The sequence below is a fragment of the Leiobunum rupestre genome, chromosome 8 (genome assembly GCF_980474605.1).
Source record: "Leiobunum rupestre chromosome 8, qqLeiRupe1.1.hap1, whole genome shotgun sequence".
Lineage (NCBI taxonomy): Eukaryota > Metazoa > Arthropoda > Arachnida > Opiliones > Sclerosomatidae > Leiobunum > Leiobunum rupestre.
Window position 1 is genome coordinate 27,755,006 of NC_143391.1, and position 26,475 is coordinate 27,781,480.

Here is a 26,475-nt window from a genome sequence, read left to right on the forward strand (position 1 = left end):
AAAACGACGCCATTTTATAAAATGGCGGATTTAAATGTAAATCATGGTGTAATAAGTTAGGTAATTTGTATCCGATTAACCTAAGATTTTCTACGTTACATTATCTGCCCGAATGAATTCGTACTATAGATTTTTATAGAAATCCGACACCATTTTGGAAAATGGCGGATATCAATAAAACTCATCGTGCGATAAGTTCCGTAAATATTCGTCGATTAATCAGAAATTTTCTACGTTTCATTATCTGCCCGAGTTAATTAGACGTATGGGTTTTCCAATAATAATCCGACGCCATTTTGAAAAATGGTGGATATAAATATAACTTATGATGCGATAACTGCCGAAATTATTTGTCGATTTACGTGAAGTTTTCTACATAACATTATCTGATCAAATAAATAAGCCCCTTACACTGTGATAGAAATATGACGCCATTTTACAAAATGGCAGGTATCAATATCTCATAATGCGATAACTGCCGAAATTATTTGTCCAATTACTTGAAATTTTCTACTTTACATTACCTATTAAAGATAATAAATCCTATTAATTTTAATAAAATTCGAGGCCATTTTCAAAATGGCGGATGTCATATAAGTTCCGTAATTATTCGACGATAAATCTGAATTTTTCTGTTTCATTAAATGATCGAATAAATAAGTCCTTTCTATTTGAAAGAATTCCAAAGCAATTTTGTAAAATGGCGCATGTCTGAGAAGTTCCGTAATTATTCGTCAACTATTCTGAAATTTTCTATTTCTGACCGAGTAAATTAGTCCTATTTCTTTTGAGATAAATACTCCGTTTTTCAAAATAACGCACATCAATTTATCCCTTGGTGCGATAAATTCTATATTGTTATTGTTAAAAAAAATAATAGGAAACTTCATATGAAATGGGTAAATTTTAATACATTTCGGCAAAATCCAATAATATTGGGTAAGTTCTTATATCATTGGATTAATAGAAAATAATTATGGTTAAATTTATCATTTAGGCATAATTTGGGTAAATTGAAATATTATTATATTAGATCAATTGGCATTGTAGAATTATTGGTAATTCGGGAAATTATTGTTAATTCAGAAAATGGTTGTAATTCAGGAAATTTTGGGTAATTTGGGATATAATTGGTAATTTGGGAAATAATTGGTAATTTGGGAAATAATTTGTTATTCTGGAAATTATTGGTAACTCGGGAAATTATTGGAAACTCGGGAAGTTATTGATAACTCGGGAAATTATAAATAACTCGGAAATTATAAATAACTCGGGAAATTATTGATAACTCGGGAAATTATTGATAACTCGGGAAATTATTGATAACTCGGGAAATTATTGATAACTCAGGAAATTATTGATAACTCGGGAAATTATTGATAACTCGGGAAATTATTGATGACTCGGGAAATTATTGATAATCGATAATTTTTCTAATAACAATCAAGAGATATATTGTTATGCGCTATTTTGCATACGGCAGATTTCAAATTAATGTACAAATAATTTCGGCAGTTATCGCATTATGAGATATTGATATCTGCCATTTTGTAAAATGGCGTCATATTTCTATCACAGTGTAAGGGGCTTATTTATTCGATCAGATAATGTTATGTAGAAAATTTCACGTAAATCGACAAATAATTTCGGCAGTTATCGCTTCATAAGTTATATTTATATCCACCATTTTTCAAAATGGCGTCGGATTATTATTGGAAAACCCATACGTCTAATTAACTCGGGCAGATAATGAAACGTAGAAAATTTCTGATTAATCGACGAATATTTACGGAACTTATCGCACGATGAGTTTTATTGATATCCGCCATTTTCCAAAATGGTGTCGGATTTCTATAAAAATCTATAGTACGAATTCATTCGGGCAGATAATGTAACGTAGAAAATCTTAGGTTAATCGGATACAAATTACCTAACTTATTGCACCATGATTTATATTTGTATCCGCCATTTTATAAAATGGCATCGTTTTTCTATCGAAATCTAAAAATCTGTTTACATCGTTCAGATAATGTGATGTAGAAATTTTGAGATTTATCGGCGAAAATATATGGCAGTTATCACGGCATAAGTTTTACAAATATTTTATATTATACCTAAAATTTCGACGTATTTATTCAAATTCGCTCGAGTTCACCCATAATGGTTTTTATTCCCCCCTATTTGTCCAAAGTAATCCAAAAATTTTAAATTTACTATTTTTTTTTCAAATAATTTTTTTTTGGATTTATTGAAGTTTTAGAATTTGTCATTTTCGCATGTTATTTTACATAGACTTTTTCTTATATTATGTTGTCAAAAACATTTTTGGTTGCCATGGCAAAACGGAAGCCCAGCGTAACTTTTCCCTTTAACGGGTTTCATGTTACATCTAGGTCTAACAATCCCCCAACTTTGAACCAAATCGGTGAGAACCACCTCGGGTCGTCTCCTCGTAAGTACAGTCGAAGATACAGACCTGTATATTATTGAAAGTGATCAGTCCATCGCAGTTCGGAACTGAAAGTTCTGTCATCGACTGTGTGTCTTTGACAAGACTCCGAAAAGATCAGAGAAGACGCCGCTTACTTAAAAAGGGTTCAACATTCAGTATTAAAACCGCTTCAAAGTTGGCTGGGCGGAATTTTTGATGGCTGCCGCGATTTCGACCAACAAAAAAGAAGAACCTAAAATCAACGGTTTCGCCGCGTAACAAGTTTTTAAGCGGCCATCAATACAAAATATGATGCGCCCGCATTTACGTTTCTTAACAAGATTGACCAGAAACTAAAAATATTTCACATTGCCTTCACAGAATTCTTTACTTGTTTGCAATATTAGAAAAGGAAAAAACTGTAGTTAGCGGTAATTTTAAATTGGTTGGTTTAAGTTTATCAGTGTACCTTATTGCAGTAGCAAAAAACAGTCGGGCTGACTGCTTTAAAATTAGCCGGGGGTTTGTGATTTTCATAGTCGGGCGTTCACTCGATGTCCAAGCCAGCGGCTAGCCATTGCACAGTCGTTTAGTACACGTAGAGTTTCTTACCCGACCCGAAAACGACTACCCATTTTTGAACACGGTCGAAGTCTCGAAGAGGTAAAAAAAAGACCAACAACGTTTGGGGAAACTAAAATATATTTATTTAATAAGTTAAACCGATACGCGGTACTTCGGCCGATAGGCCTTCAAGGCGAAGTTACAAGTTAACTGGTTTTAATAAGTTAAACCGATACACGTCTACGGTACTACGGCCGAAGTACCGCGTATCAGTTTAACTTATTAAATAAATATATTTTATTTTCCCCAAACGTTGTTGGTCTTTTTTGCCTCTTCGACTATGTTTAATGTTATCTCTAGACCAACGGTGGTTCTCGTTTTCTTACCCATTAGTCAACCTCCAGCAAATTAAGCTGCGAATAATTAGGAATGTATTTATTTATTATTATGTTCCTTATCATCAACGACCACTACGAAAGTCGCCAATATAAATACTTCTTTATTAGAAACTGCGGGGCGTAAGTAAAAACGTGAGTAAAATAGCGTGGGCCAGCGTAAAATGCTAAGGACGTGTTAGACAAGCTTCTCCGAGCCTACATTCCACATCGATTATAAATCGATTTTGATATTTTTGTCCACATTATCGGCCTCAAAAAGTTAAATTTAAAACATTGAAAAAATTCGCAAACCACGGAAAGTTTCCAAATCTGAAACTTTATACTAAAGCGATAAAATGTGTAGATACAAATATCGAACAATCAGCGTCAGGCGAACGAGACATCCTACTTATTTGGGTCGATGTCTGTCAACCGGTTGTCTATAACCGAATTCATCGAAAATTATCCATTTTCAATACCCTCGAACAGAATGTATGACACGTTGATGAAAAAAGCTTGTTTTCCACTAGCGCGCGTCATAATGTTATTTTCTTTACGCGCGTAAAAACGTTTGAACGTTTCAAAGCTGAGAAACGCGTCGTTGCGCGCGCCAGTGGAAAACGAGCTTAAGCCGGGAACGAGTTAAGGCGGGTTTATAAGCAAGCGAAAAGCTGAAGCTTTTTGTAGAAACTGAAACTTTTTCGTCAGCGTCGGCTCCCGCGTAAGCGTTTACAAAGAAGTGAGAGCCGATTTCCTACTTGCTGTAGCAGACAGCTTACGCCGAATTCCGACGCTGGCGGCATCAAACTCCGTTTGATATTCTCGCGTGTTTTTCTAGGGTCTCGGCTCTCGCTTGCAATCACGTGGTCGTATTTAACCAATAATAAGGCAACCCGTTCTATGACCTTCGTGGATGTATTGTTTTTTTTAATTTAATTTATTTATCATTTTTAAAATTAACAATTTTCGTTTTTGAAGCAATAATAAAAAACTGCATTCAGCACCACAATTTTTCGACTTTTTTGTAGCCGCCATTTATACTAAAAAAACACCACGTGATCACGTCAAGTTGAGCAACGGGCTCAGCACGACAAGCGCTTTTGTAAACAGTAGCTTACGGTGCAGAGGCAGATTCCGAAAGCTTTTTCCGATAGCGTCGATCAGCTTTCGGCTTCATGCACAAGCTTCTTTGGATTTTCTCGCTCCTTTATAAACCCGCCTTTACGCGGACACTTTTGAACGCGATGATGGATTTGAGATCGGGGTCTTTCTTTACGCAGTCCAAATTTGTTTAAGGCGCTGCCCGAAAACAGTCGATTTCAAGCCCCGGAATCGTAGAAGTAAGAAAGAAAACGCGAAATGATATACGGTGGTGGACCCTTAAGCCGATAACCAAAAACCTAAATTGCTTTTCTTCGAACATTTCTTAGTGGCAATTCCAATCGAACGATGTCAATCATTTCGGGCCTGTCTCAACGTTGTCTGCCTATTCTTCGAGGAAGAACGAACCGCTTTTCATTAAATCGCCAATCGACAATCTCGCTCCGAACTGACGTTAATTCCTTAACGCCACCGCCGAAGCGATGCCCTACATTTCTCCCCTTTTAAATATCGACAGATGAGAGCCAACATTACGCAACTCCTTTCTTCGTCTTACTCTCGCTCGATTCTTCCCCAATTTGGCCTAATTCGCACTTACAAAGTCTATAAATATCGTTTACTTTTAAAAGAATGATCGAAGTTCTCAAATACACCGCGCACGAATTTTTCGCTGCGTGTTCCTGTTGCCGGGAATGACGCCGAGGAATCTTCTCCAACAAATAATTTTTACTTAAGACCCAGACTTATTAAAAATTTAAAAGTAAAACACCGCGCATTTCGGCTAATTAATTATAAATTTTTGAATCGAAACATAAAATTTACTATAATTACTGGTTTAAGGGGTTTTCCCCCAAGCTCTTCGGTTTCCCCTTCCATAAAAACTTGTTGAGGTTAACGGCAATAGTTAGTGTAGGGAGCTGTTGGCTCGCAGGGCTTGCAGGGCTTGCCACCACCCTCCTACGCATTGTAACCCGGCCACCTGAATTTAAGGCTTTAAAAGTCGCTCGATGACTTAGGCCTAAGGTGGTGCCTTGGGTATAAGCCTAGCTGATTATTATTTTTATTATTTTTAAAAGTGGTTATAAATAATAAGAACATAAAGATTTTTATTAAAACCATGTTTATTTTAAAAGCATTTAAAAAAATTGTAAGCTCTTCTTCAGTCTAGTTACAATACTATAATTAAAAACTTTAAAGTTATAACGTATTTTAAATTAAAGGTGTGGTTTTAATAGTGACCGCCATTACAGGGGAATAACAATTATCCAGGCCCATCTCTACTATTGGGCTAGGTAGGGCTAAGCCCTAGGGCGCCGCGCTACGGACGGTCGCCGTCTGGCCAATTATATATTTTTTTATAATTTAATTGTTAAGTATTCAATAGCGACCCGGCCATATGAAAATAGGCACCTGATGTTATTAGCCCAGGGGCGCCTGAAACGTAAAGACGGTCCTGTAATTATCTATTTTTAAATAACATTGATGACATTACCATATGCCTCACGTTGGACACTTGATTATAATAAACACTAGCTTCTTTTCTGAAGGTACTTATTTTGAAGTTTGTAACCAAAAAGAGTTTTGACATGAAGATGAAATACTGCATGTGTCATCTATCTAGACGAAGTTGGAAGCCACTTTTCACCTCCCATCTTTATTAGACTTAATTTTGTTCTATTTAACTTGTACGATATTGTTCTAACAAGGAGAGTACCCGAGGTGTTTATTGCCGATTTTGTTCAAAGTCGGCCGTTATATGAAATTTCTCAAAAGGAGACGTTGCACGATACCATTCGATTTGCCATGGCACCCGAAAATTTTTTTGACCACATAAAACCAAAAACAGATTTTTTCCTTATTTTACCCAATAATTGTTACAATTTTACCCCAAAAATGTTCCAATTTACCCAAACTTGATGAAGTTTACCTAAATGTGCTTCCAATTACCCATTTAGTGATTTTCAAATTTAAAAAAAAAAATTCGTGAAACCGAGAAAATCCCATGCTTTTTTAAATGGAGATTTTTTTGTTTTAAGTGATCAAAAACATTTTCGGTTGCCGTGGCAAATCGAATGGGTAGTGCAACGTCTCCTTTGGGGAAATTTCATATCTCATATAGGTCTACATTACGCCCGACTTTGAACAAAATCGGCAATAAACACCTCGGGTACTCTCCTTGTAAGTTATTTAAAGTCTACCAATCAGCAAGAGTTCCGAACACGCGTTCAATAAGCCGTATATTCTTCATTATGAAGATGATATTTGTTTAGCACACGGCCCATCGCTTAATCGGTGTACAGAGCCGTACCTTTGACTGTACTAATGGGATTACGCGTAATCTATGAAGTCCCTGCCTTTGGCAGTGCTAATCTAAGCGTAATCCGGTGTACAGACTTTCTAAGAGTGGTTAGCCCCTCGCGGCACATTTAAGAGAGACTAGATCTATAAATAAGCGTATTGGCATTTACTACATTTTGAATTTGTTCTAGAAAAATAAATCCGCATTTATCGAAGTCGTTTAGGGGGATTAAAAAGGTTTTTTGGCGTAAAAAAAGGGAATTAAACCGTGTAGGAAGAAATTGAAGCTTAATGGGTGGTCCGGCTTGAACGTATTAAGAAAGCGAAGCTTAACGTCTAGCGAATGACGCTCGCCGAACTGGAGCGGCATCGTTCATTTCCGACTTAAACCCTTTTGGAATTTCTCCAATAGTTTTCCGTCAGCGTCATCGGGCAGTTTCTTCATCAAGTGGCTAATGAAAGCACCGTCCCTTTGACTCGGAAACGAAAATGATGCCAGCTAATGATGACGCCTCGACAATCACGCTCGAATACGTTAAAAAGGTTGAAGATAATTTCTCGCCTCAGTCATTTTCGTATAAACAGTTTAATCCGATATATAGAAGACGAACTCGTACGATTATCATATTGTTAGATAAACTCCGCTTTTTTTAAAGGTGAATATATTTAAAGAACTTCTATATAACCGGAGGCTAAGTTTAATTTCGTAACCATCTTTCTTCTCATATAATATTGTAATTTAGCTGTCGCAAAGTCTCTCTTTAGAACTCCGAGCTGAGCGCGGAACCGAAAGACTGATGTGTTTATTCCCCTGATACGTAAACCCCGAGGAAATATAACATTAAAAGAAAAAGAACCCTACAAAACTTATCAATCATCTTTGCCAAATAACTGGCCCACGTCTTAGTCAATCTACAAATGTCTTCTTTTCTATCCACTCTTAACATCAAACTCGGGAAAAAAGGCAATAGTGAGTTCCAGCGGTTATATTCCAGTCGATGGTTCGCCGAAAGTTCCGATTTCACTGATTTACCCCGAAGCCTCGAAATAAACTGCCAAAAGATTTCTATATAGTTTGGAGATTTTTCTTCAAACACACAATTTTATCCACGTAAAAGAGGCCCGATAGATATTACGGTCACGCAACGAAATGGCCATTTCTTCTTCATCTGATATAGTCCGTAGTTATTTTCTAACTTGACGTTGGAGGGAAAAACCGAAATCAAAAAAGGGCGATTTCAACTTGAAGATCGCGTTATTTTGGGAAGTCTGTTTTCCCATTTAGCCCATGTCGTGAAAGGTTTTGTCAATTATAGTTAACTCGTTTTCGAGTGGTACCACGTCCTTTTACGGCAGTCGTTTCTCACCTCTTTATCTCTACCCCCTTTTTTTCTTTTAATGATTTTTGTCTAGAAAAATGCATTCGAAGCACCAAATTGCGAAAACCGCGATGGTCGCTTAAATTTCGCGGACTTTAATTTGGAGCTTCGTAATTTGAACTCGACTCACGTCTATCGTAGGTCTACTCAATATTAAAGGGAATATAACCTCCGGTATTAGGTGTGGAACACCAACTTTTGCAGCTCTGGCCGCTCTTGCCTTTGGCTTTAGAAATGTTCGGCGCCACTGTACAGAGTAATTTGAAAAATTGAAGGGGTCTTCCATAAAGGCTGCTTCGCGAGTGATATTGCGAATTTCGAGTTTGTTGCCTCTTAAATTCTCGAGGCAACAACTTGAGGCGTAAAATTTTCCAGAACATCGAACCCTCTTTTCTCCGGGATTAAACTAAACAAAATTTACTCGTCTAGCGTAAAACGCGTCTCACTCTATCGAGTGGAGAAACTGGAGACTAAAATATACCGCCGCGTCGATTCGTTCAAAAGCTCGTTAAATTTCGATTTCCAAATCGATGGATCAAAGTACTTTCTTTTTTGGAGCGCGCGCTCTCTCTCCAACTCCAGGCTGGCCACGTTGTCCGGAAACCGGCGCTGTAATACGGAGGCAGACAAAAACCGAGTTCCGGCCGTTCAATCAAAGTGCCAAGTGGAGTTTCGCTTTGCGGAGCGTGAAATCCCTGACAAAGGATTCTCCCCATTGACGCGTCGGTCATTAAAATACCTTGAATTCAAAACAGATGGATTCCTCAATCGTCATTAATCGTTGGGGAGTTTCGCCAGCGCCCCTAGCGGAAACGTTGCCGAGACCCGATCTCGCCTTAAAAGTTCTCCGATTCTTCCGATTGATTCGGGAATTTCAATTTATCCCCGAAGTATTAACTTAACCGTGGCTTAACGAAACCATGTTCCGTAGCAACGGCCATCCTCGCGTCAACACCCCAATCGCTTCGCCTAAGTACTTGGCGCTTAAAATAAAGATGACGAGGGGGAAAGAGAGCGTATAAATCTCGGGCGGGAAGAGCGGTCAATTAATTTTAGTTTCACTACTGTCTGACTAGGGCGCGCCACCTGTAAAAGCTACTGGTAAAATATTTAGAAAGCCCAGTAAATCGTTTTCCGCGTGGGTTCGCGCGTCAATACATCGACGCTTCTCCCGGGGGATGGTGCGCTAAAATTTGTTATGACTTTCGCTAAAAGTGAACCGAAGTGGGAACTACTTTTAATGCGATAATTTTTATTTCGTATTATCTCTCTCTCTGTCTCGCTTTAAATAAACACTGTCGCTTTCAATTTGGGTCAACCTAATTGAGAACCGCACCGTCTCCTGTCTATTTTAATTCGAGCTGATTTTTTGCCACTCTCTCATCTTTTACGAATAAAATAAGGAGAAGTGGGAATTTATATTTAGTTTCAGATGTAGAAAAAAAAGACGTCAAGCCCGACTTGTCGCGATGATTTTTTTAAGTCAATAAGCGTATTTATGGGTCGTGTTGGTTCTGACGTATGACTGGGGACATTTGGCGAGCAAAAAAAACACAGGCTTCATTTTTCTATTCCGAATCGGCTGGTTTCGCTCCGTCCCAGCTAGGAGCAACAAACACCAGGAGAACGCAACTAGCCTTTAAACACTATAACGCAGTGTTGTGTACAAATTTCATTGGACGAGCCTTTACGCTGAACGTTTTACGTTCCCAAATTTTCCCCTTCCGACGGCAGCCAGTGTTGGGCATTTTCGTCAAAGAGCCGCTCACGCTCACGTCTTTTGGAGCGGTAAAATTTTCTCTCCTCTCTTTCCGCTCTTTTTTGAGCGGTAAAATTTCGCTCCTCTCTTTCCGCTCTTTTTTTGAGCAGTTAATTTTCGCTCCTCTTTTTCCGCTCTTTTTTTTCAGGGTCAAAATCGGCGCTCCTCTCTTTCCGCTCTTTTTTTTCAGGGTCAAAATCGGCGCTCCTCTCTTTCCGCTCTTTTTTTTGAGCGGTAAAATCGGCGCTCCTCTCTTTCCGCTCTTTTTTGAGCGGTAAAATTGGCGCTCCTCTCATTTTTGTTTTGCGCTCTTTTAAAAAGATATTTTACCGCTCATTTTCGCTCATAATAACAAATCTGCTGCCCAACACTGACGGCAGCAGGCGCTAAAGCGTCTAACCAATGAAAAATGTACGCAAGAAAATGCACGACTTTTGACGGGTTGCGTTCTCCTTGTGTGGGGTGCTGTTTTTGTTGCATCTAGGTCCCAGAAACAGGCGCTTAAGCGGTAAATAAACCTCGTTAATCTGACTTCTTCCCTATAGACACACTTGAAAACGAAAAATCAACTTAAAGTTACCAAGGCAAATGAGAGTTAACAGGCGAGATAACGCGAAAATAACCCCTCAGTCGCGTAACTTCGCGTCTTTCCAAAAAAAACGCATCGTCAGGGTCTATACAAACATGTTGCGCCGGCGGGTAATTTAAGGGATGTTTATCTTTTACTTGATGCTTTAAATTAGCCCATTAGCGGAGCGAAACTTTTATGAAATTTGTTTTTGTCTGAGATCTTTTTATTGGAAGGGCGAAGGCGTTATCGTGTATCGGGCGAAAGCGTCGAACGCGCCGAATGAAAAAGCCGGGGAAAATAATAACCGTAGTAAAAATTGAAGGGTGATCCATCATGATGTAACTTCTATAAACTCGTTGTAAAATAACTAGTCCCGATTTACGCGTTCCGATGATTTTTAGTGATGGATAATTTAGTTTCGAACGTAAACGGTAGAGCAAAAAATGAAGCAATTTTGCCAAAATTTTATATCTAAATTACGGCACGCCAATAGTAAAACTTTCTAACGAAAGAATAAAAGAGAGACAATGAAAGGTCATTAGTGAGCTGAAGGAGATCAATATACCGTAAAATATCGTCCAATTTCCCGAATCCTCCGATGGACCGCTTCATTTGGAGGCGCCCAATCTCCCTTTGTGTCCCGTCGCTTAATCGCTATTGACCGGAAGCGAGATCCACTCCTTGTCCGGTCAAGGCGGAAATCACACTGAGCGCGACCTTTTCGACCACCCGCCGCCGACGTCCGCGGCGTCTTTAAAGAAACCGAACGTAGCATTCGTAAATACTCTTTCCCCGTTGACGATCTAACGGTGGTCCGGAGATATCCCCGTGTGAAAGTCGAACGTAGCCTTTACCCCTTCGGACGTATCCACGGCAACACCCCTTAGTCGGACCCTCGTCTTTCGAGGGCTCCGCCAGAAAAAGAGAAGTCAGTTTTCATTTCTTCGGGCGCTCGTCTTTGCCATTTAGTCGGCGTCGAGACAGGTTAAGGTTCCAGCGGAGGCCGCTAAGCCCCCGGTGGAATCCGCGGAAGAAGTTGTCGTTGAATACGTGATGAATGGGAAGACTGATGAAACCCCCTTTACGGCCCGTTGGCAACTTAAGGTGGTGATGGATCCTCGGCGAATGAACCTTATTGGGGAGAGAGACGGCGTTTTGATAGGGACATCTCGTCGTAAATCTCTCGCTTTCTGGCGCGGCGATGGCGGCGAGTAATGACGATATTGTACCAACTCGGGGGGAAAATGGAAGAAGAGAGTGGCGTCAAAGCTGAGCCAGCGCCTTCTTACTTACCCAACCATTATTTTACGAGCCCCCGCGAAAGAAGCTTGATTTCCGGGGCGCTACCTCTCCCGCAAATAAGGGAAGAGGCCGAGAGGGTCATAAATCCTATTGTCCTATAAAGGAAATACGTAGAGCAACGACTATACAGTAGCAAATTGTAGGAAGAAAGTAACCGACAGAGGTGTTTTTTCTCCGCGAATTTACAATTAAAAAGTGCGAATTCTGGGAAAGTTGTTTTCGGGGATGGAGAACTTGGTTGAGAATCTTAAAGACCCGGGGGCGACTTTTAAGCGTAAAGGAGCACGTTTGAATTATCCCTTAAGGAAAGTTCGTTTGGGGCTTTGAAAATAAACATCGTAAATAAAGTTAAATGTGGCGTATCGCCGTTATTCCCGCTTTGCGAATCACTCTCTCCCTTTCTTTTCGCTGACAGTTTGTTTGGGCGCTTTGTCAACATCGGTGGCCTTGTTCTTTTCGCCGGTGGTGGTCGCCATTTGTCGGCGGAAGAGCACCCGTTTGCTGGCCGTCCTCGGCGGACTCGTCTCGGCGCTGGGATGTCTCTTCACCTCCTTCGCTTCGCAGTTCCACCAGCTTTACCTCAGCTACGGCATCATCGCGGGTGTCGGCGTGTGTATCACCCGAGACACCGCTTCCTTGATGGTGGGCCAATATTTCAAGAAGCGGCGAGAAGTCGTGGAAATCATCATCTCCCTCGGCACCGGCTTGGGTCTATCCGTCATGCCTCTTTTCATCAAGGAGTGCACGAGGTAAATATGCTTTTCCCTCTCTTCTCCAACCACCCGTTCTATTCAAATCGACCGCTCTAAAGAATAACGTTTGAATTTCGCAGTTCCATCGGGTGGAGACTGGGACTCCAAGCCGTCACGGGCCTGGTGTTCGTGACGTTCATCCTGGGTGTCTTCTACCGTCCGGCGTCTCTGTACCATCCTCAACGGAGAGCCATCCTTCACCTCAAGAGTCTCCAGAAACGATCCAAGGCCAAAGACAAGAGTGCCCAACACGATAAACCGCCCTTCTTCGACTTCGGAGTCCTCAAGTCGAGAACCGTTCAGATTCTAGTCGGTGGCGTCGGTCTAACCGCCTTCGGAGCCCACGCACCCCTCACGCTCCTGGTACGAACGAGATAACGTCTTCCACTCATCCTACTTACTCTATTCCCCATTTTGCCACCTTCCTACGACGTACTCTGCCCCCTTTTAAATTATAAAGACATTCTCTTACGGCACTCGAACAAAACCCGCGTAACTCCAAACGGAGTAAGCAGAAAGGCCAAGCAGCGGTCACCCTTCATTCCAAACAGAGAGGAAAGGGGAATCCCCGCCGAGATCTCGGAAAGCCGTAGAAAAGAAAATCAATTAAGCCCTCTCGCCCTTTTAAATTTTACATCACGTCTCACTCTCTTCTCTTTAAAAATAGAACGACGGAAAAATACAGCGAAAGAAGGAAATCCTACACACGCACGCGCGGATTGCGCAAAAAGGGAGCGCCTAACTGGAGAGGCTCGAATCAAATCTAGGATTATAAATCGTTATTATACGAGAGCGGACGGGCTAAAACAAGGCTAATATTTCATCAAAAATAAGCCCCAAAAACCGAGAGGGATAAAAAAAAGGCTCGAAATATGGCCTTTATAGACCAGATCGTTCGCGCTTTAACACGAAACATTTTAGCTAATAATTTCAATGCCCTTGTTTCGTAAAATACCCGAGATGGTTGACTCCTCCATTTTATATCGCGAAAAATATTTATGGACTCCTACTCGTGTCACGAATTAGTTGATAGTGTATGGAAAGCTAGATTAAAGGGTAAAGTATACGACGCGATTCGCTACCTATAGCCGGGTTTCGAGCGAACTGTCAAGTAGGAGAGTCGACTGAATTCTAGAAACAATCGAGGTTTCTGGGGCCTAATAAAAAGAAAGAAAAATTGCAATTCTTGATGTTCGCTTTCTTTCGGCGGCCGTTTGACGCATTATTTTTATGTTCTTTTTTTCGGTTACGAGTGGAGTTTTTTCAGCCGATTTACGAGGTTCTATACGGGAACCCCCAAAAAAGTGACCGTCGCCAGGAATTTATTATAATATTATTCGAGGCAGGGCGCCGCTATTCCGGCAGATACGACGGACGGGGACTAGGCTAAATAGGTCCTTCAGTTCGCCGTGGATATAAAAGAGTAAACCCTTCCCCCCAAAAAAAGCATATCCCAGGGAGGGTACTCGGATAGCCCGTATTAGCATGATCCATCCGTTCAATCTAGAAGACTAAAGACGTTTTTGCGGAGATAGTCCCGTAGAGGGTGATGGCGCCAAAAAAACTATGTGGGTAACCACTATCTTCAGAGTCGTTCGAGTTAAGAGTGCGTGTGCGCGCGAGTGTGTATAGAAGCGGTGCAATCTCGGAATATCCGGGGTGCCTCGGGGTCAAAAGTACGCGGCGGCGATGTCATAACACGCTTTGACGTCTCCGGGAAATGGGCCGCTGCCCAGAGTCTCGATTTTTCAGGTCGCGCGTGGCAACGCGGGGGTGGGGAGCGACAAAACCGACGAACGAATGAATTTGTGCGAAAAAGAGCTTCGAAAAAGACGCGAAAACGGAATGAAAGAGAAAGAGATGCCCGTTTTCTTTTTATCTCTTACCCTCGGAAAAAAAGTCGTTTTTTGATAAGTGAGCTCGTACCCGAATGTGGCATGTCCAACTCCGATTCGCGGATGCGTATACCGAGATTTGTATACCACCAAAAATATGGCAATTCGCTTATACTTTCTATAGTCGCATACTTCACCCTGATTCTTATACTACGTAAGTACCGTTCGGTTAGGGTAGATACGGTAGAGACCCGAAGGAATAAACGAACGGAAGAGGTCGAAAGACCTTCGATGTATCGCGTTACCAAGTCACCATTGAGAGAGATGGATGAAGAAAGCAATTGAATATTACTCAACCGCCTTTTTAAAAAAAAAAGGGGGAAATTGGGAATGGAAAACTTTGGGAAGGGAAGTCGGAAAACGCGAGAATGGGTTGGGTACTCGATGCGGGTTCTTTGATTATATACGTTGAGTCGTTGGGCTTAAGATGAAATATGGTGGAATGCCGTATCTGTTCTCTTTCGCACCGGGACCACTATAGTTTCGCGGCTTTTCTCGTCCGTCCGGGGATCGCGAATGATTAAGAATACGTTGACCCCGGAGGTGTTTGCGCCTCGCGCCATTAATCCCAAATTTACCAATTCCAAGTAGGATCCCCCCGTTCACTCTGAATCCCTTTGGAAAGGTCGCTAATTTAGGGACAAATGTTCATATTTCTTTTATGACGATTATTTTTTTAGGCCCTGCTTGAATCTTTCGAATTAATGGTCCCCGCGATGCTGGCTTCTTTTAGTACTCGCCAGACGGAAGACAAAAAAAAGTGTTTTCTTAGCCTAGTCGTTTATTTCTCGCTCTGACGTATTTATCTCAATGAAAATCCGGCTCTCTCTCTCTCTCTCTCTCTCTCTCTCTCTCTCTCTCTCTCTTTTACTGTTGCTCTTTGGAGCGGAGAAAAATGGGTTCTCTTTTAAGAGAGACAGATTCGTGAGCGCGTCGGGACCCAAAATCCGGCTGCGAGAAGTTAAATCCGCGACTATTCAACAGCGGTTTCTCGATAATCAATTCTACTCAGACAGCCGCGGAGACAAAAATCCCTTGACTAAGCGAGAAATTACGCAAATGATTAGAGTACGTTTCCCGAGGGTGAAAAGTCGCGAATTAAAAGGTTAAGCTAATACGGCTGGTGGGCAAAAGTTCAAGTGTCATTTTTGTTTCTTTCGATTTTCCTTTTTGGAACAGATTTACGAAGGTCACAAAGAAGGTTTCTCCCCGCATTCCTTGCAGCTGCTGCAGATCTTTCTGGGTGTGGCCTTCACGGCCGGAAGCGCCGCTTTCGGCTTCATAGTCGTCAAGAAGAGCGTCCAGTGCATGATCGCCCGGCAGTACTTGTTCCAAGCGGCTTCTTTCATGTTGGCCGCATCCCTGCTGGCCTTCACCGCCCTGGACGCTTACAACGGCTACGTGCTCTTCGTCTGGATCTACGGCATCTTTTACGGGGGCTACCAGTACTCACTCAAAATGTACACTTTCGAAAAAGTCCGAGCCAGAAATTTCCCCCGCGCTTGGGGATTCGTCCAGTGGAGTCAAGCCATACCCAATCTCATCGGAGTCCCTTTAACCTGTAAAACACACCATTCATACTAGTTAAGACGAACGTGATCTTAAAAAGTATATTTATCTACCTTCTAGGTTATTTGAACGAGACGTTTGGCGCGAAGACGGGCTTCTACTTCGCGTCTTCGTTCGTCTTCGCCGGCAGCTTGTCCCTCTTTCTAATTGACGCCCACAAGAAGAAGTTGCAACAGCGCAAAATGAGCTTAATGTCCGACGGACGACGGTGTTCGGACGCTTGCTTCAGTCGGACTTTCAGTCGCAGATCGTCTTTCCAAGACTCCATCTTCGGGCGCAACCCTCACCCTTTGTCGCGAGCCCAACAGCGCAGCTTGACCTTCAGCAATTACGCGGACTTGAGGCGTCAAGAGTTGACCTGCATCTCGGAGGAGGTGGTGATGGACAATTTCATGGAGGACTTTATCGACGACTGCATCACGTCGTGCAACAAGGAAGAAAAGTACTTGATGCTCAGCGAATTCGAGAACAATCTGACCAAGAACAACGAGGTCGAAGGAACTAAGAGGACGTTCTTCCGGCCTTTCAAGCGAGTGTCGGTGGTGACCAAACCGGCCACTCATTGCCCCAATTGCATGCGACACCTTCAGCTGCCGGATATCCGGAGCGCCGACATGATCATCGAGGAAGAGAGCGGACTGCGCATGAGCGCCACGGAACTGCAACTGGCCCCCGTCGCGGCCAGCCTGATGGCCAACAACAACGTCATCAATTCGGTTCCGGGTAGCGACGAAGACGAGCCGAAAGAAATTACCACTATGGTTTAAGTGAAGTGCCAACCCATTAGATAACAGATCGGCCCAAAGGCAGCCGGTTAATACTGATTTCGGTAAAGATAGAGGTGTGTGTGTGTGATTAGCTTCTTTTTATACGAATCCATTAAATTACCATTTAATTATTTAGCTACACCATTAAATATAAAATCCTGATCTAAAAAAAAATAATCACACACACCTATAGAAGTATATAGCCGCGAGTTTTTCAAGAATAAGATAATGATATAGGTATATTTCGAGAAAGTAATGTTTATAAACCGATGGGGGAAAGTTTTGCTATAAAAGGAACTCTTATTTTATACAATGAGAAGATATTTCCGTATAAATAAAATAATGGAATGGTCATTAAGAATACATAAAAAGTGATTTACAATTTATTTATTGCGTACTTCGGGTGATATTTGTATAAATAAAGACATACGCTATTTGCCTAAACTTACTACATGTAAAATTAATATATTGCCATTAATTTAAAAAACTCGTTCGTCACAACCGCGATGATTATTAACTTTGAAAAATGTCGATTAAAACTTTTAAATTTCCGAAACAAAAATAGTACGATCAATTTCCGTATAAAATACAGGTGCTACAATCTAAACAATATGATAGTGAATTCGATCTAAAAATCGGCCCGAATTTTAATTCCTAATTCGGGCAGCTTTACTACTCCGAAATACTTTAAAAACGGAAGTTTATTCTAAAAGCATTTGTCTTCCAAAGAGAAACTATCACCGAGGAAGAATTTCACCGAACAGGGTTCCTTTACTAAGAAAAATATTTAAAAAACTTCAAAAATAAACAATTTCAAATGTTTTGAAAAAGCCGATGTACTAGCTATAGCCTGATAAAACAAAACTATACTTTTCAATTTGGTTTCCACGATAGCCAGATCATTATTTTTAAAGAAGATTAAATTATTTGAAGAAAACTTACTTTAGCCTCGCGTTTTGTGTATATACAAGGATAAATATTTTACATTTGAAGAAATAATGTTTTTATGTGCCGGTATAAATCTACGGAACATTGAATTACGAAAAATGAAACAAAAAAATTGCTCGATTCAGCATTTTTACATCGTGTACGTATATTTTGATCTCGAGGGAAATATAATAAAAACCTAATTTGAAAATGCCTCTTTCTTCCACTTCCTTTGCTTGTTCGTTTAGACATGTTACCAAGACCATACTTAGGTTACTAAGAACGTACACCTTCCAGGCCTAATAGCATGGTCAAACGGAAACCCGAAACAATTTTTATTTTTCGTCAAATTGTGTACAATTAGTAACGTATAAGTTAAATTAAACTATTAACTTAGTACGATAAAATTCGAAATAAATAGCGAAATAGTTGGTAAACCTTTTCATTTATAGTGGCAAAAAATATTTTAAAACCAGTCTCCGGCAGATGGCGTTACCGTTTCAATTTGAATCGTGAATTTCGGTCAGGCTATGGGCCAACTACTACAGGACTCGTAATGTAAGCCTATAAAACTTCGTCTTCCAAATGCCGCGTTGAAATTTGACGTGACGGCACTGACGGGCAGCGCCACCTAGTGAAGTTCTTTGAATTTAAAAATTTGGGACAAGATGGCAGCGTCCATGGAGTTGCAGATTAGATATTGAAAGGTAAAATTAATGCCGAATTTTCATGTTAAGCTATACTAATCTATTTTATTAACTAATATTATACGTATTTTTGAATATCAGATATTCTTGAGAATAGATTTCAATCAATTTTTGCGAAACGGTTGAAAAACTAGAAGATGCACAAAATAGCCCTCGTAATGGAGCTTTCCAAAAGGCTGTTAAATTACATAATATCGAATGGATATTCAATAGAAAGAGAACATCTCAAGACGTAATATTATCTTCATTAATTACTGGTTTAGCTAAATTTTCTATGAAAAAGGGCATTATTCTTCAAAATCATAATCTTCAAAAAACATTTTTTCGGAGCCATAGCTAAAAAATTATTTATTAACTCGTAAATCAGGCTAGGGAGATACTCTCCATTTTGTACCAGATTTTTAACTCTCGCGAATTACGCAAGGTAGCGCTCCAGTCGAATAGCGCGACAGTTCGAAGAGAAATACTCTATGGGAGCTTAGTATAGAATTACGAGTCCTGTAGTAGTTTGGCCATGGTCAGGCCTTTGTAGTACCAAAGATACCATAGACTTCGTAACCTAGGCTGCGTTCAGTAACTTTTAACGAAGTATCTGAAAATTAATTTCGTTGAGACCGTTGCTAACGTGACGTAGAATCTTGTTGGACGCTTTTTTACGATTGTTGCAAATTTTGTGACCGTGGAGCAACGGAAAAACCTGCTCTTACAGCCGATGACTTTGTTGCTCAACGGACGGACAACGTGACGTCAAACCGGAAGTCAAAAAACCCTTTCTGTTGAGCTCAGCGCTGAGCTTTTTTAGAGTTACTGAACGCCACCGCTCTTACACTGTACCAAATAGTATCTGTTTAAACTTCTATTTTTCAGTTTTAGATATCGTGGGCACTTCTAGGAGTGACTGATTTTCCGAGAAAGCACTTGTTATTATCTAATAACAATATGAACAACAAAAGCTGTTAAAAAGAGCGACTGAGATTGGGAACCCAGCTGAAAGCCATAAACGCATAAAGTACATTTGGGCACTAATGGTTTTTTTAACACTTTTAACTTCTACATGTTATGGCATTTTCCCGTCTCTCTGGCTCTTTATAGTTACAAACATCTTACGTTTAAAGGAATTAAGAAATTTTCAATCCAATCACAAAAATTAGACATATTTCAAACATTTTTAAAGTAATACATTAACCAAACATCAATACGAGTTATGAAAAGCTAAACACTATCATAAATGGTAAATTGAACATAATTTCTGAACGACCATGTATAGTCAACTGCGTTGTAATATATTTGATAACCATCCCATACTCATTGCGAGCACACAGATGTTTGAACAGCATTTGTCTAAGAGGCCGGGGCTCATTGTGGCCCTACACTTTGCGTCTTTGCGCTTTGCTAGTCTGCAGGTCATTGGGCTGCATTTGGTTTGACAGCCGGGGCCCATTGTGGCCCTACACTTTGCGTCTTTGTTCTTTGCTAGTCTGCAGGTCATTGAACTGCATTTGGTTTGACAGCCGAGGCTCTTTACGGCCCAGTACTTTCCGGCCTTACACTTTGCGTCTTTGCACTTTGCTAGTCTGCAGGTCATTGAGCTGCATTTGGTTTGACAGCCGAGGCTCTTTACGGCCCTGCACTATCCAGCCTTACACTTTGCGTCTTTGCACTTTGCTAGTCTGCAGGTCATTGAGCTGCATTTGGTTTGACAGCCGAGGCTCTTTACGGCCCTGCACTTTCTGGCCTTACACTTTGCGTCTTTGTACTTTGCTAGTCTGAAGGTCATTGGGGTGCATTGGGTTTGACAGCCGGGTTACATTGTGGCCCTGCACTTTGCGTCTTTGTACTTTGCTTGTCTGTCTTTGTATTTTGCTAGTCTGCAGGTCATTGGGTTGCATTGGGTTTGACAGCCGGGGCTCTTGGCAGACCTGCACTTAGCGGTTTTGCACCTTGCGTGCCTACTTAAACGGATGCAAATAAACTACAATGCACTACACAACACAACAAATGATACCAAACAAATGACAATATGCATATATATATATATTTTAACGCACTCTTTTTTTTATATTTTTAACAAGCAATGATTTCGAATCTTCTGTAAAAGGTCAATATTATGTTTGGTAGTACGTATTGTTTCCCTAAACGAATTGATTCGCACGTTCTCACCAACCGAAACACGTTCTTCGCATTTACTCCCACTTACATTTTACGCTGTTAACTAAGCAAGTTCTACCTCCGAATAAAAACTCAATTTACGCCTGGCTGGCTTTTATTTCAATCACAATACACGGATGTAATGCCTTTGAAACACTTGCACAGGCATCAGATCTAATTTTGATCTACGGAGTGCTCTAATAAAGGGAGAAAGTATAGTATCTAGCGCGGAGTAGATTCTATTGGAACTATGGCAACGGAAGCAAAAATAATAAAACAGACCATCCAAAAAGTATCAGACACGAAACAGATGCGAGAAAGTGGTATAATCGGGATAACGAGGGTAATTCGTATTCGAATACGTACTGTAAGTCCTGACGCAACGCGATAAAAGAAACTTACAAAGCGCGTTCGTAACTTCTCGCGAAGGACAATAACCTTCGCGTTTCATCGAGTAACTGAGCTCCAACAAAACCGCTTCAAAATATTTAAAATGTCAACTTTATGAAATTCCACGTAGACGTATATAAGCGTATTAAGGCCAAACTGTGGTCTTATCTGTAACATTCCGTACCACTAGACTTTAAATAATTTAAGAAGAGCTTCAGTGAATGCCCCCCCCCCCGCCCCGCCACTTTTTTATATATTCTTCATAAAGGTTTCAAAAGACTTTTAGACATCGCCTCTCGTATAAAAGTCAACTTGGATATAAAAGTTGAAACGCCGCGGCGACACTAGCGACGCCCGGGGACGAAAGAACGAGCTATATACCAACCAATAGACGCGATCCCGAGGTCACTAGGCGGCTAAGCTAAAGGCGAGAACAGAGGTGAATGGTAGGGCCTAGATTCGACCATCTCCCCCGCTTCCGATCAAACTGCCAAGACGATATTGGAATAAAGTACACTCCGCGACGCTTTCGAAAGGCGCTCAACCTTGGAGCGGCAAAGTTGATAGTGGCGAAAATGCGGGTATAGGCGAAAGGGGAGAGCCCGTACACGCGAAAGATATAAAACTTTATTTTAACAGATGAGTACCGCCATTCATCTTAGCGGCTTCCTTAAGAAAACACTTCAGAAAGAGCGCGGTGCAAAAAGTCAAACAGGACGCCCCAAACCGAAAGACACTGACAGAATCAAGAAAGGAGAGATTTCGGAAATAGTTAAAAGCGAAGAGAAAGAGACGCTAAGGAATCATTTATTCTTGACTTCTCTCCAAAAAAATATCCAATTCTTAAAAACCCTTTCTCTATAACTGGAAAACTTTGGACTACTCGACAATGTCTAAGGAGGAAATTACATCGTTTCTAAGGGTTACTGAACGTGAAGATGTCTTCGAGTTCACGGTTAATGTGTGGTCGCCACTATTGCCTTAGGGTCTTCCCCTTACAGTGTAAGAAATATCGAAATATTACACGAGGATAATCGAAGAGGCGTGGTTTTTCTTCGGGGAATCAAGAATCGGACACGGTGCTGCTCACATATTCTCCGTTAAAATGACTACATTCTTGGCAACAAAATAACTATTACCCGAGTAATGTTATTACTTCCAGTAACGCTTTTGAAGTATAGATAGAAATCTGAAAATAACGTTTGTGGAAACCGGCGAAAGGTGTCAGCGGTCTCGCCAGTTAAAAGATATAGAATATAAGCAACCCTCTAATCCCGATTGCCTTCCGTGGCGCGGGAATTAACATTCTGGGAGCTAACTAGCTAACTACCACACACGAACGCGAGCCAGAGAGGGAAACCTCTCCAGGATGGATGCCTTTCGGAAATACGAACGCCACAATGTCTGTGTATACAGAAAATACGCGACATTGCTCAAGAAATGACTCAACCAACCTTAAAGTTTCGAAGTTAATGAAGGGGAAACATTTTAAGCTTTTAATGACGCTTTTCGAGTTTTTGTCATCCGCACAACGCGCGTGCGAAAAATAGCGATCTCAATCCTGAAAGATGGAATCTTGGCAGGAGCTCCGTCAGACATTAAAGAATCCAGGATTGAATTGTCCGCAAATGTGTGAACTGCGAAAGTTGCCAAATCTGACATTCCGTATAAGATGACAACCGTAAACGATGTCGTTTTATCATGAGTCTATAAATTGCGGTTTTATCCTATTAAAAACGAGCCAACATTTTGGCAAAATGTTTTTGTAAAACACGAGTTGCTACTTGTGAATGGAGGAAAACGTATTGGTAACAGGAACACTTTTGTTGGTCAAGTTTTGAAGAACAGTCATATTTCTGACCGAGGTTTAGCTGCAAATATTCCAATCTAATACTTTTCGTGTTAGTTTTGATTGAACCAAACTAAATGAAGATATTAAAGGAAATATAGCCTCCAACGGAAGACTCCAACAATAATTTTATTTATTACCTCCGCAACAAACCAGTAATTGACAATGTTCAGCCATAGGTGAAAACTAGAAACATCTTCTTCTGTGTTGAGTTTGTAAGTTATCTCCCCACTGGTTAAAGGGGTTTCCCCCGTGTTTTCGGTTTCCCCTCTCCATAAACACCTGTTGGCTCGCGTGGCATGAGTGGCTGACCACCCATTTCCAATGCCGAAATTAATGGCATTAAAATTCGCTCTATGACTTGGACCTAAGGAGCTTTGATATTATTATTATTGATAATATTAGGAAGGAGTGGTCAATATTGGAACCGTTTGGGGGTTGAATCTTGCTTATCTTAATAAATGTCCGGAATCCATACCTCTACTTGGAATGCTTATCCTGCCGTATCGCCTATGGTAAGATCACTCTGACGGCTTTGGCCCCGCCTACGAGAGAAAAAAATCCCCTCTCACGCAGTTGTTTGTTAAGTTAACATAGTGACGTCAGACAAACCGTCAGCCACATCGAGACGAAAATCTGCCGCGATAAGCATTCCAAGTAGAGCTATGGATTCCTGTAAATGTAGATTGAGATATTTTGTAGTTGAAATATTTTAAAATTAAGTATCAGAGACTTTTCGAGGAGCGTGTAAACGAAAAGGCAACGTGTTTTTCAAACTATAGAATCGAAAATGGCGCTCATCAACAAAGTTGCCCAAAAATGTTGGCTCAATCGATTAGGCCTTACCCGTCTGCCCATAAAAGCTTTTCAGCGAAACCAACGACCAGGATCACGCGTGCGTAACGATCTTTTAAAAGGTTTCAAGACATTAGTTTGCAATTGATACGAAAACTCGTATGGCCCGTCTCGCGAAATCAACTTTATTAGGCCTAAGAGCGCGGGGTGAAAAAAAGGGAGCGCTAATTATATCTTTAACTTTTCCATCAACCGCGAAATGTAACCGGCTGTCGAGGCTGGAAAAAAGGGGCTAAAATTAGCCTCCATTTCAGCGGTTCTCGCTTCATTAAGAGTTTCGCGGAGAATGGACCGGGAAAAAAATCGAGAGTCGACGGGAATCGTTAAAAATTGCTCGTTAAAAAAATATAAGGACGGAGCGAAGGGAGCTTAAGGCTGGTTTTCACTATGACAGAAACAGGACGACGGCGACGGCGGACGCAAAAATATTGTATTAGGCCTAACGGGAATTTTTTGCGTCGAAGCTAACCGTCGTGGCGTTTTTGGACTAGTGAAAACTAGCCCTTATCCCTCTGCTGAGCTGGCCCGGTAAGAAGAGCAGCTACGCGACACTTTTACGTAAAATTTCGGCGTTTTTTCTCTTAATATGGCTCTGTACTAGTTGGTTTCCGACCCCCATTTTTGGGGTCTAGTACCCTGATTGCGTCAAAGAGTCGTTTTAGGGGTAGAAAACTCTGAAAACTGTACGTTCAAAATACCTTCCGCGGTGTATATTTTGAAAATTGGCTACCCCCTAACGGCCAAGTCTTTCCCTAGGTAGGGTTCTTTTTCAGTTCGGCGCTCAGCCGCTCGTTTTATCTCTAGCGCGCGTAGCGCTTTTTACTCCTGGCGTATGGCAACGCATTAGGGATCTTTTTAATGGGCTTCGGGCTGGGATAATGTAAACGGATGTTACTCCCGGCTCAAATGGACGATATAGGAAACGGCAATAGGACTACCACGCGTCCGTCGCGACAGTCTGACGAAATTTGGGACGCGAAAACTAAATATAGAAAATCTCTATTAGGCCAACCACGTCGGAGCGAGGATATTGCTCGATTTCCAAGTACCAAAACTAATAAGTAAACCTAGACTTAGGACATTACTCATTCGGAACGCATCGAGTAATGGTGGACGGTGAATTTGATGGCAATCGAATTATAGGTTTTTCTTTAGAATCCACTTTCTATTGTGTACTCGTAAGTTAAATAAAATTGAAAGCTTCATTTCCCTCGTGTAATCTTCAGTTCCGTCATAAGTGTATGATATTTTTACATAAGTGTGACACTTCCTATTCTTTACACGCAAATATTTAACTGAGAGCTATGCAAGAGACAGACTGCATTGCGGGCTTCGGCGCGGTTTTGCGTCCGCTCGCTAACGCGTTACATAAAGCCTTTGACAGCACCTCGCTAGTAGGAGATTTTCTTCTTGTGATGACGTCACTAACAATATTATAGAATTATGGTTCCATTTAGAGTAGTAGTCCCACGCGTCTGCGAGTCCAATATGGAAGAGGCCTATTTTAGGCTATTAAATCCCTCTTATATGTAATTATTTATATTACAATGATTATATGTTGAAGCAATTCTAACGTTCCCCTCACGCTCTCATTAGTTCCCCAAATCTGACGTCTAACGACGGGACAGCGTCGTTTCACCTCTTCAACCTTTCTCGGGTAGGCGGATAATTCAACCATGTCATGATGACCGCGATATTACATTTTCCAAAAGAAAACCACTAGCTCAAACAAACAGCTTTAGAAAGCCTTAACTAAAGTTAACTAACAATGTGTTACGACCTCCGCCACTCTAAGATAAATAAGTGGACACTATTGCTTGACCTATTGTCCACCGTTTTCAGACTCAACCAGGCGCGGCGTTCGAAAAAAGAATATCAGGGAAAAGGGGTAAATAAAGGTTCTCGGAATGAACTCGCTTCATCCGTGGAAACTCTTTCCGAAGATGGAGAGGAGGTGCTGGAAAAAGACCAATTTTCCATCTCGCGTACGGGGCCAGGCAATAGTCGCGATCGTTTTCGATCCACGCATCCATCTAGAGTCTGGCACGCATCAAGGGTCATCCCGGAACGAATCTTCCTCCAAATAACAGAAAGGAACTTCACTCCAAGAAAAACGACTACAATTGGGGAAAAAGTTTTAAAGGCAATTCTAAAGACACCTATACGACGACCCCTGGGGACTGCCAATCCAAAGAAGAGAGTAATTTGATGGCGCCAAACTAACGCTATCTCTATGGAAGCTATTACTTAAAAGACCTAGATTGGAGAAATTGCCAGTCTTAAATGTAGAGATAAAACCTTACCTAATAGTTCGAAAGAAACAGAGTGGGTGGGTAAAGTCTAATCATTCTTTTTATCGAGCCAACAATCGAGTATCTTCTAAAATTCTATTTTCTGGGACGGACGATCGACGGTCTAGTTCCGTTCTCAACTAATCGTTAACTGAAACTAATTAAAATAACGGACGATTTCTCATTAAATCGACTACACTTTATCAATATAAAGAAATGGGGAAAAAACCAGTCATCAAGAAAGCCAATGCCTAGAAATAATTTAAAACTTAGAACAAAGAAACAGAGTTGCCTTATCTTCGAATAGTCTAAACAGGCGAATGATTCAAGCTATTTCCGGAGACTAGCGAAATTCAAACGATTCCGCGGTCCTTGAACAATTACTCTTTGAAAAGGCATTCGGCTTTGGAATAATTATAGGTCCATTTCGGATAACGAAGGAAAAAATCCAACGCTAGGCAAAATTGAGCTCCCAAAAAGTCTGAACAAAAAACGGATTTTCATTATGAAACGGCAGCTTTTATTTTTTATCTATTCTAGAGT

The 26,475-nt window shown here is 41.0% G+C and overlaps 1 protein-coding gene across 1 annotated transcript in view; it reads left to right on the forward strand.

Moving 5' to 3' along the window:
• Positions 1-17,036, forward strand: part of LOC149932983 (monocarboxylate transporter 10-like) — an 82,476-nt gene extending 65,440 nt beyond the window's left edge. Inside the window, exons 2-5 of the mRNA XM_090155683.1 lie at positions 12,198-12,531; positions 12,615-12,897; positions 15,609-15,990; positions 16,059-17,036. Coding sequence (XP_090011809.1) covers positions 12,198-12,531; positions 12,615-12,897; positions 15,609-15,990; positions 16,059-16,765 — 1,706 coding nt within the window. The 3' untranslated portion in view covers positions 16,766-17,036. The remainder of the gene's footprint in view (positions 1-12,197; positions 12,532-12,614; positions 12,898-15,608; positions 15,991-16,058) is intronic.
• The last annotated feature ends 9,439 nt before the right edge of the window (positions 17,037-26,475 follow it).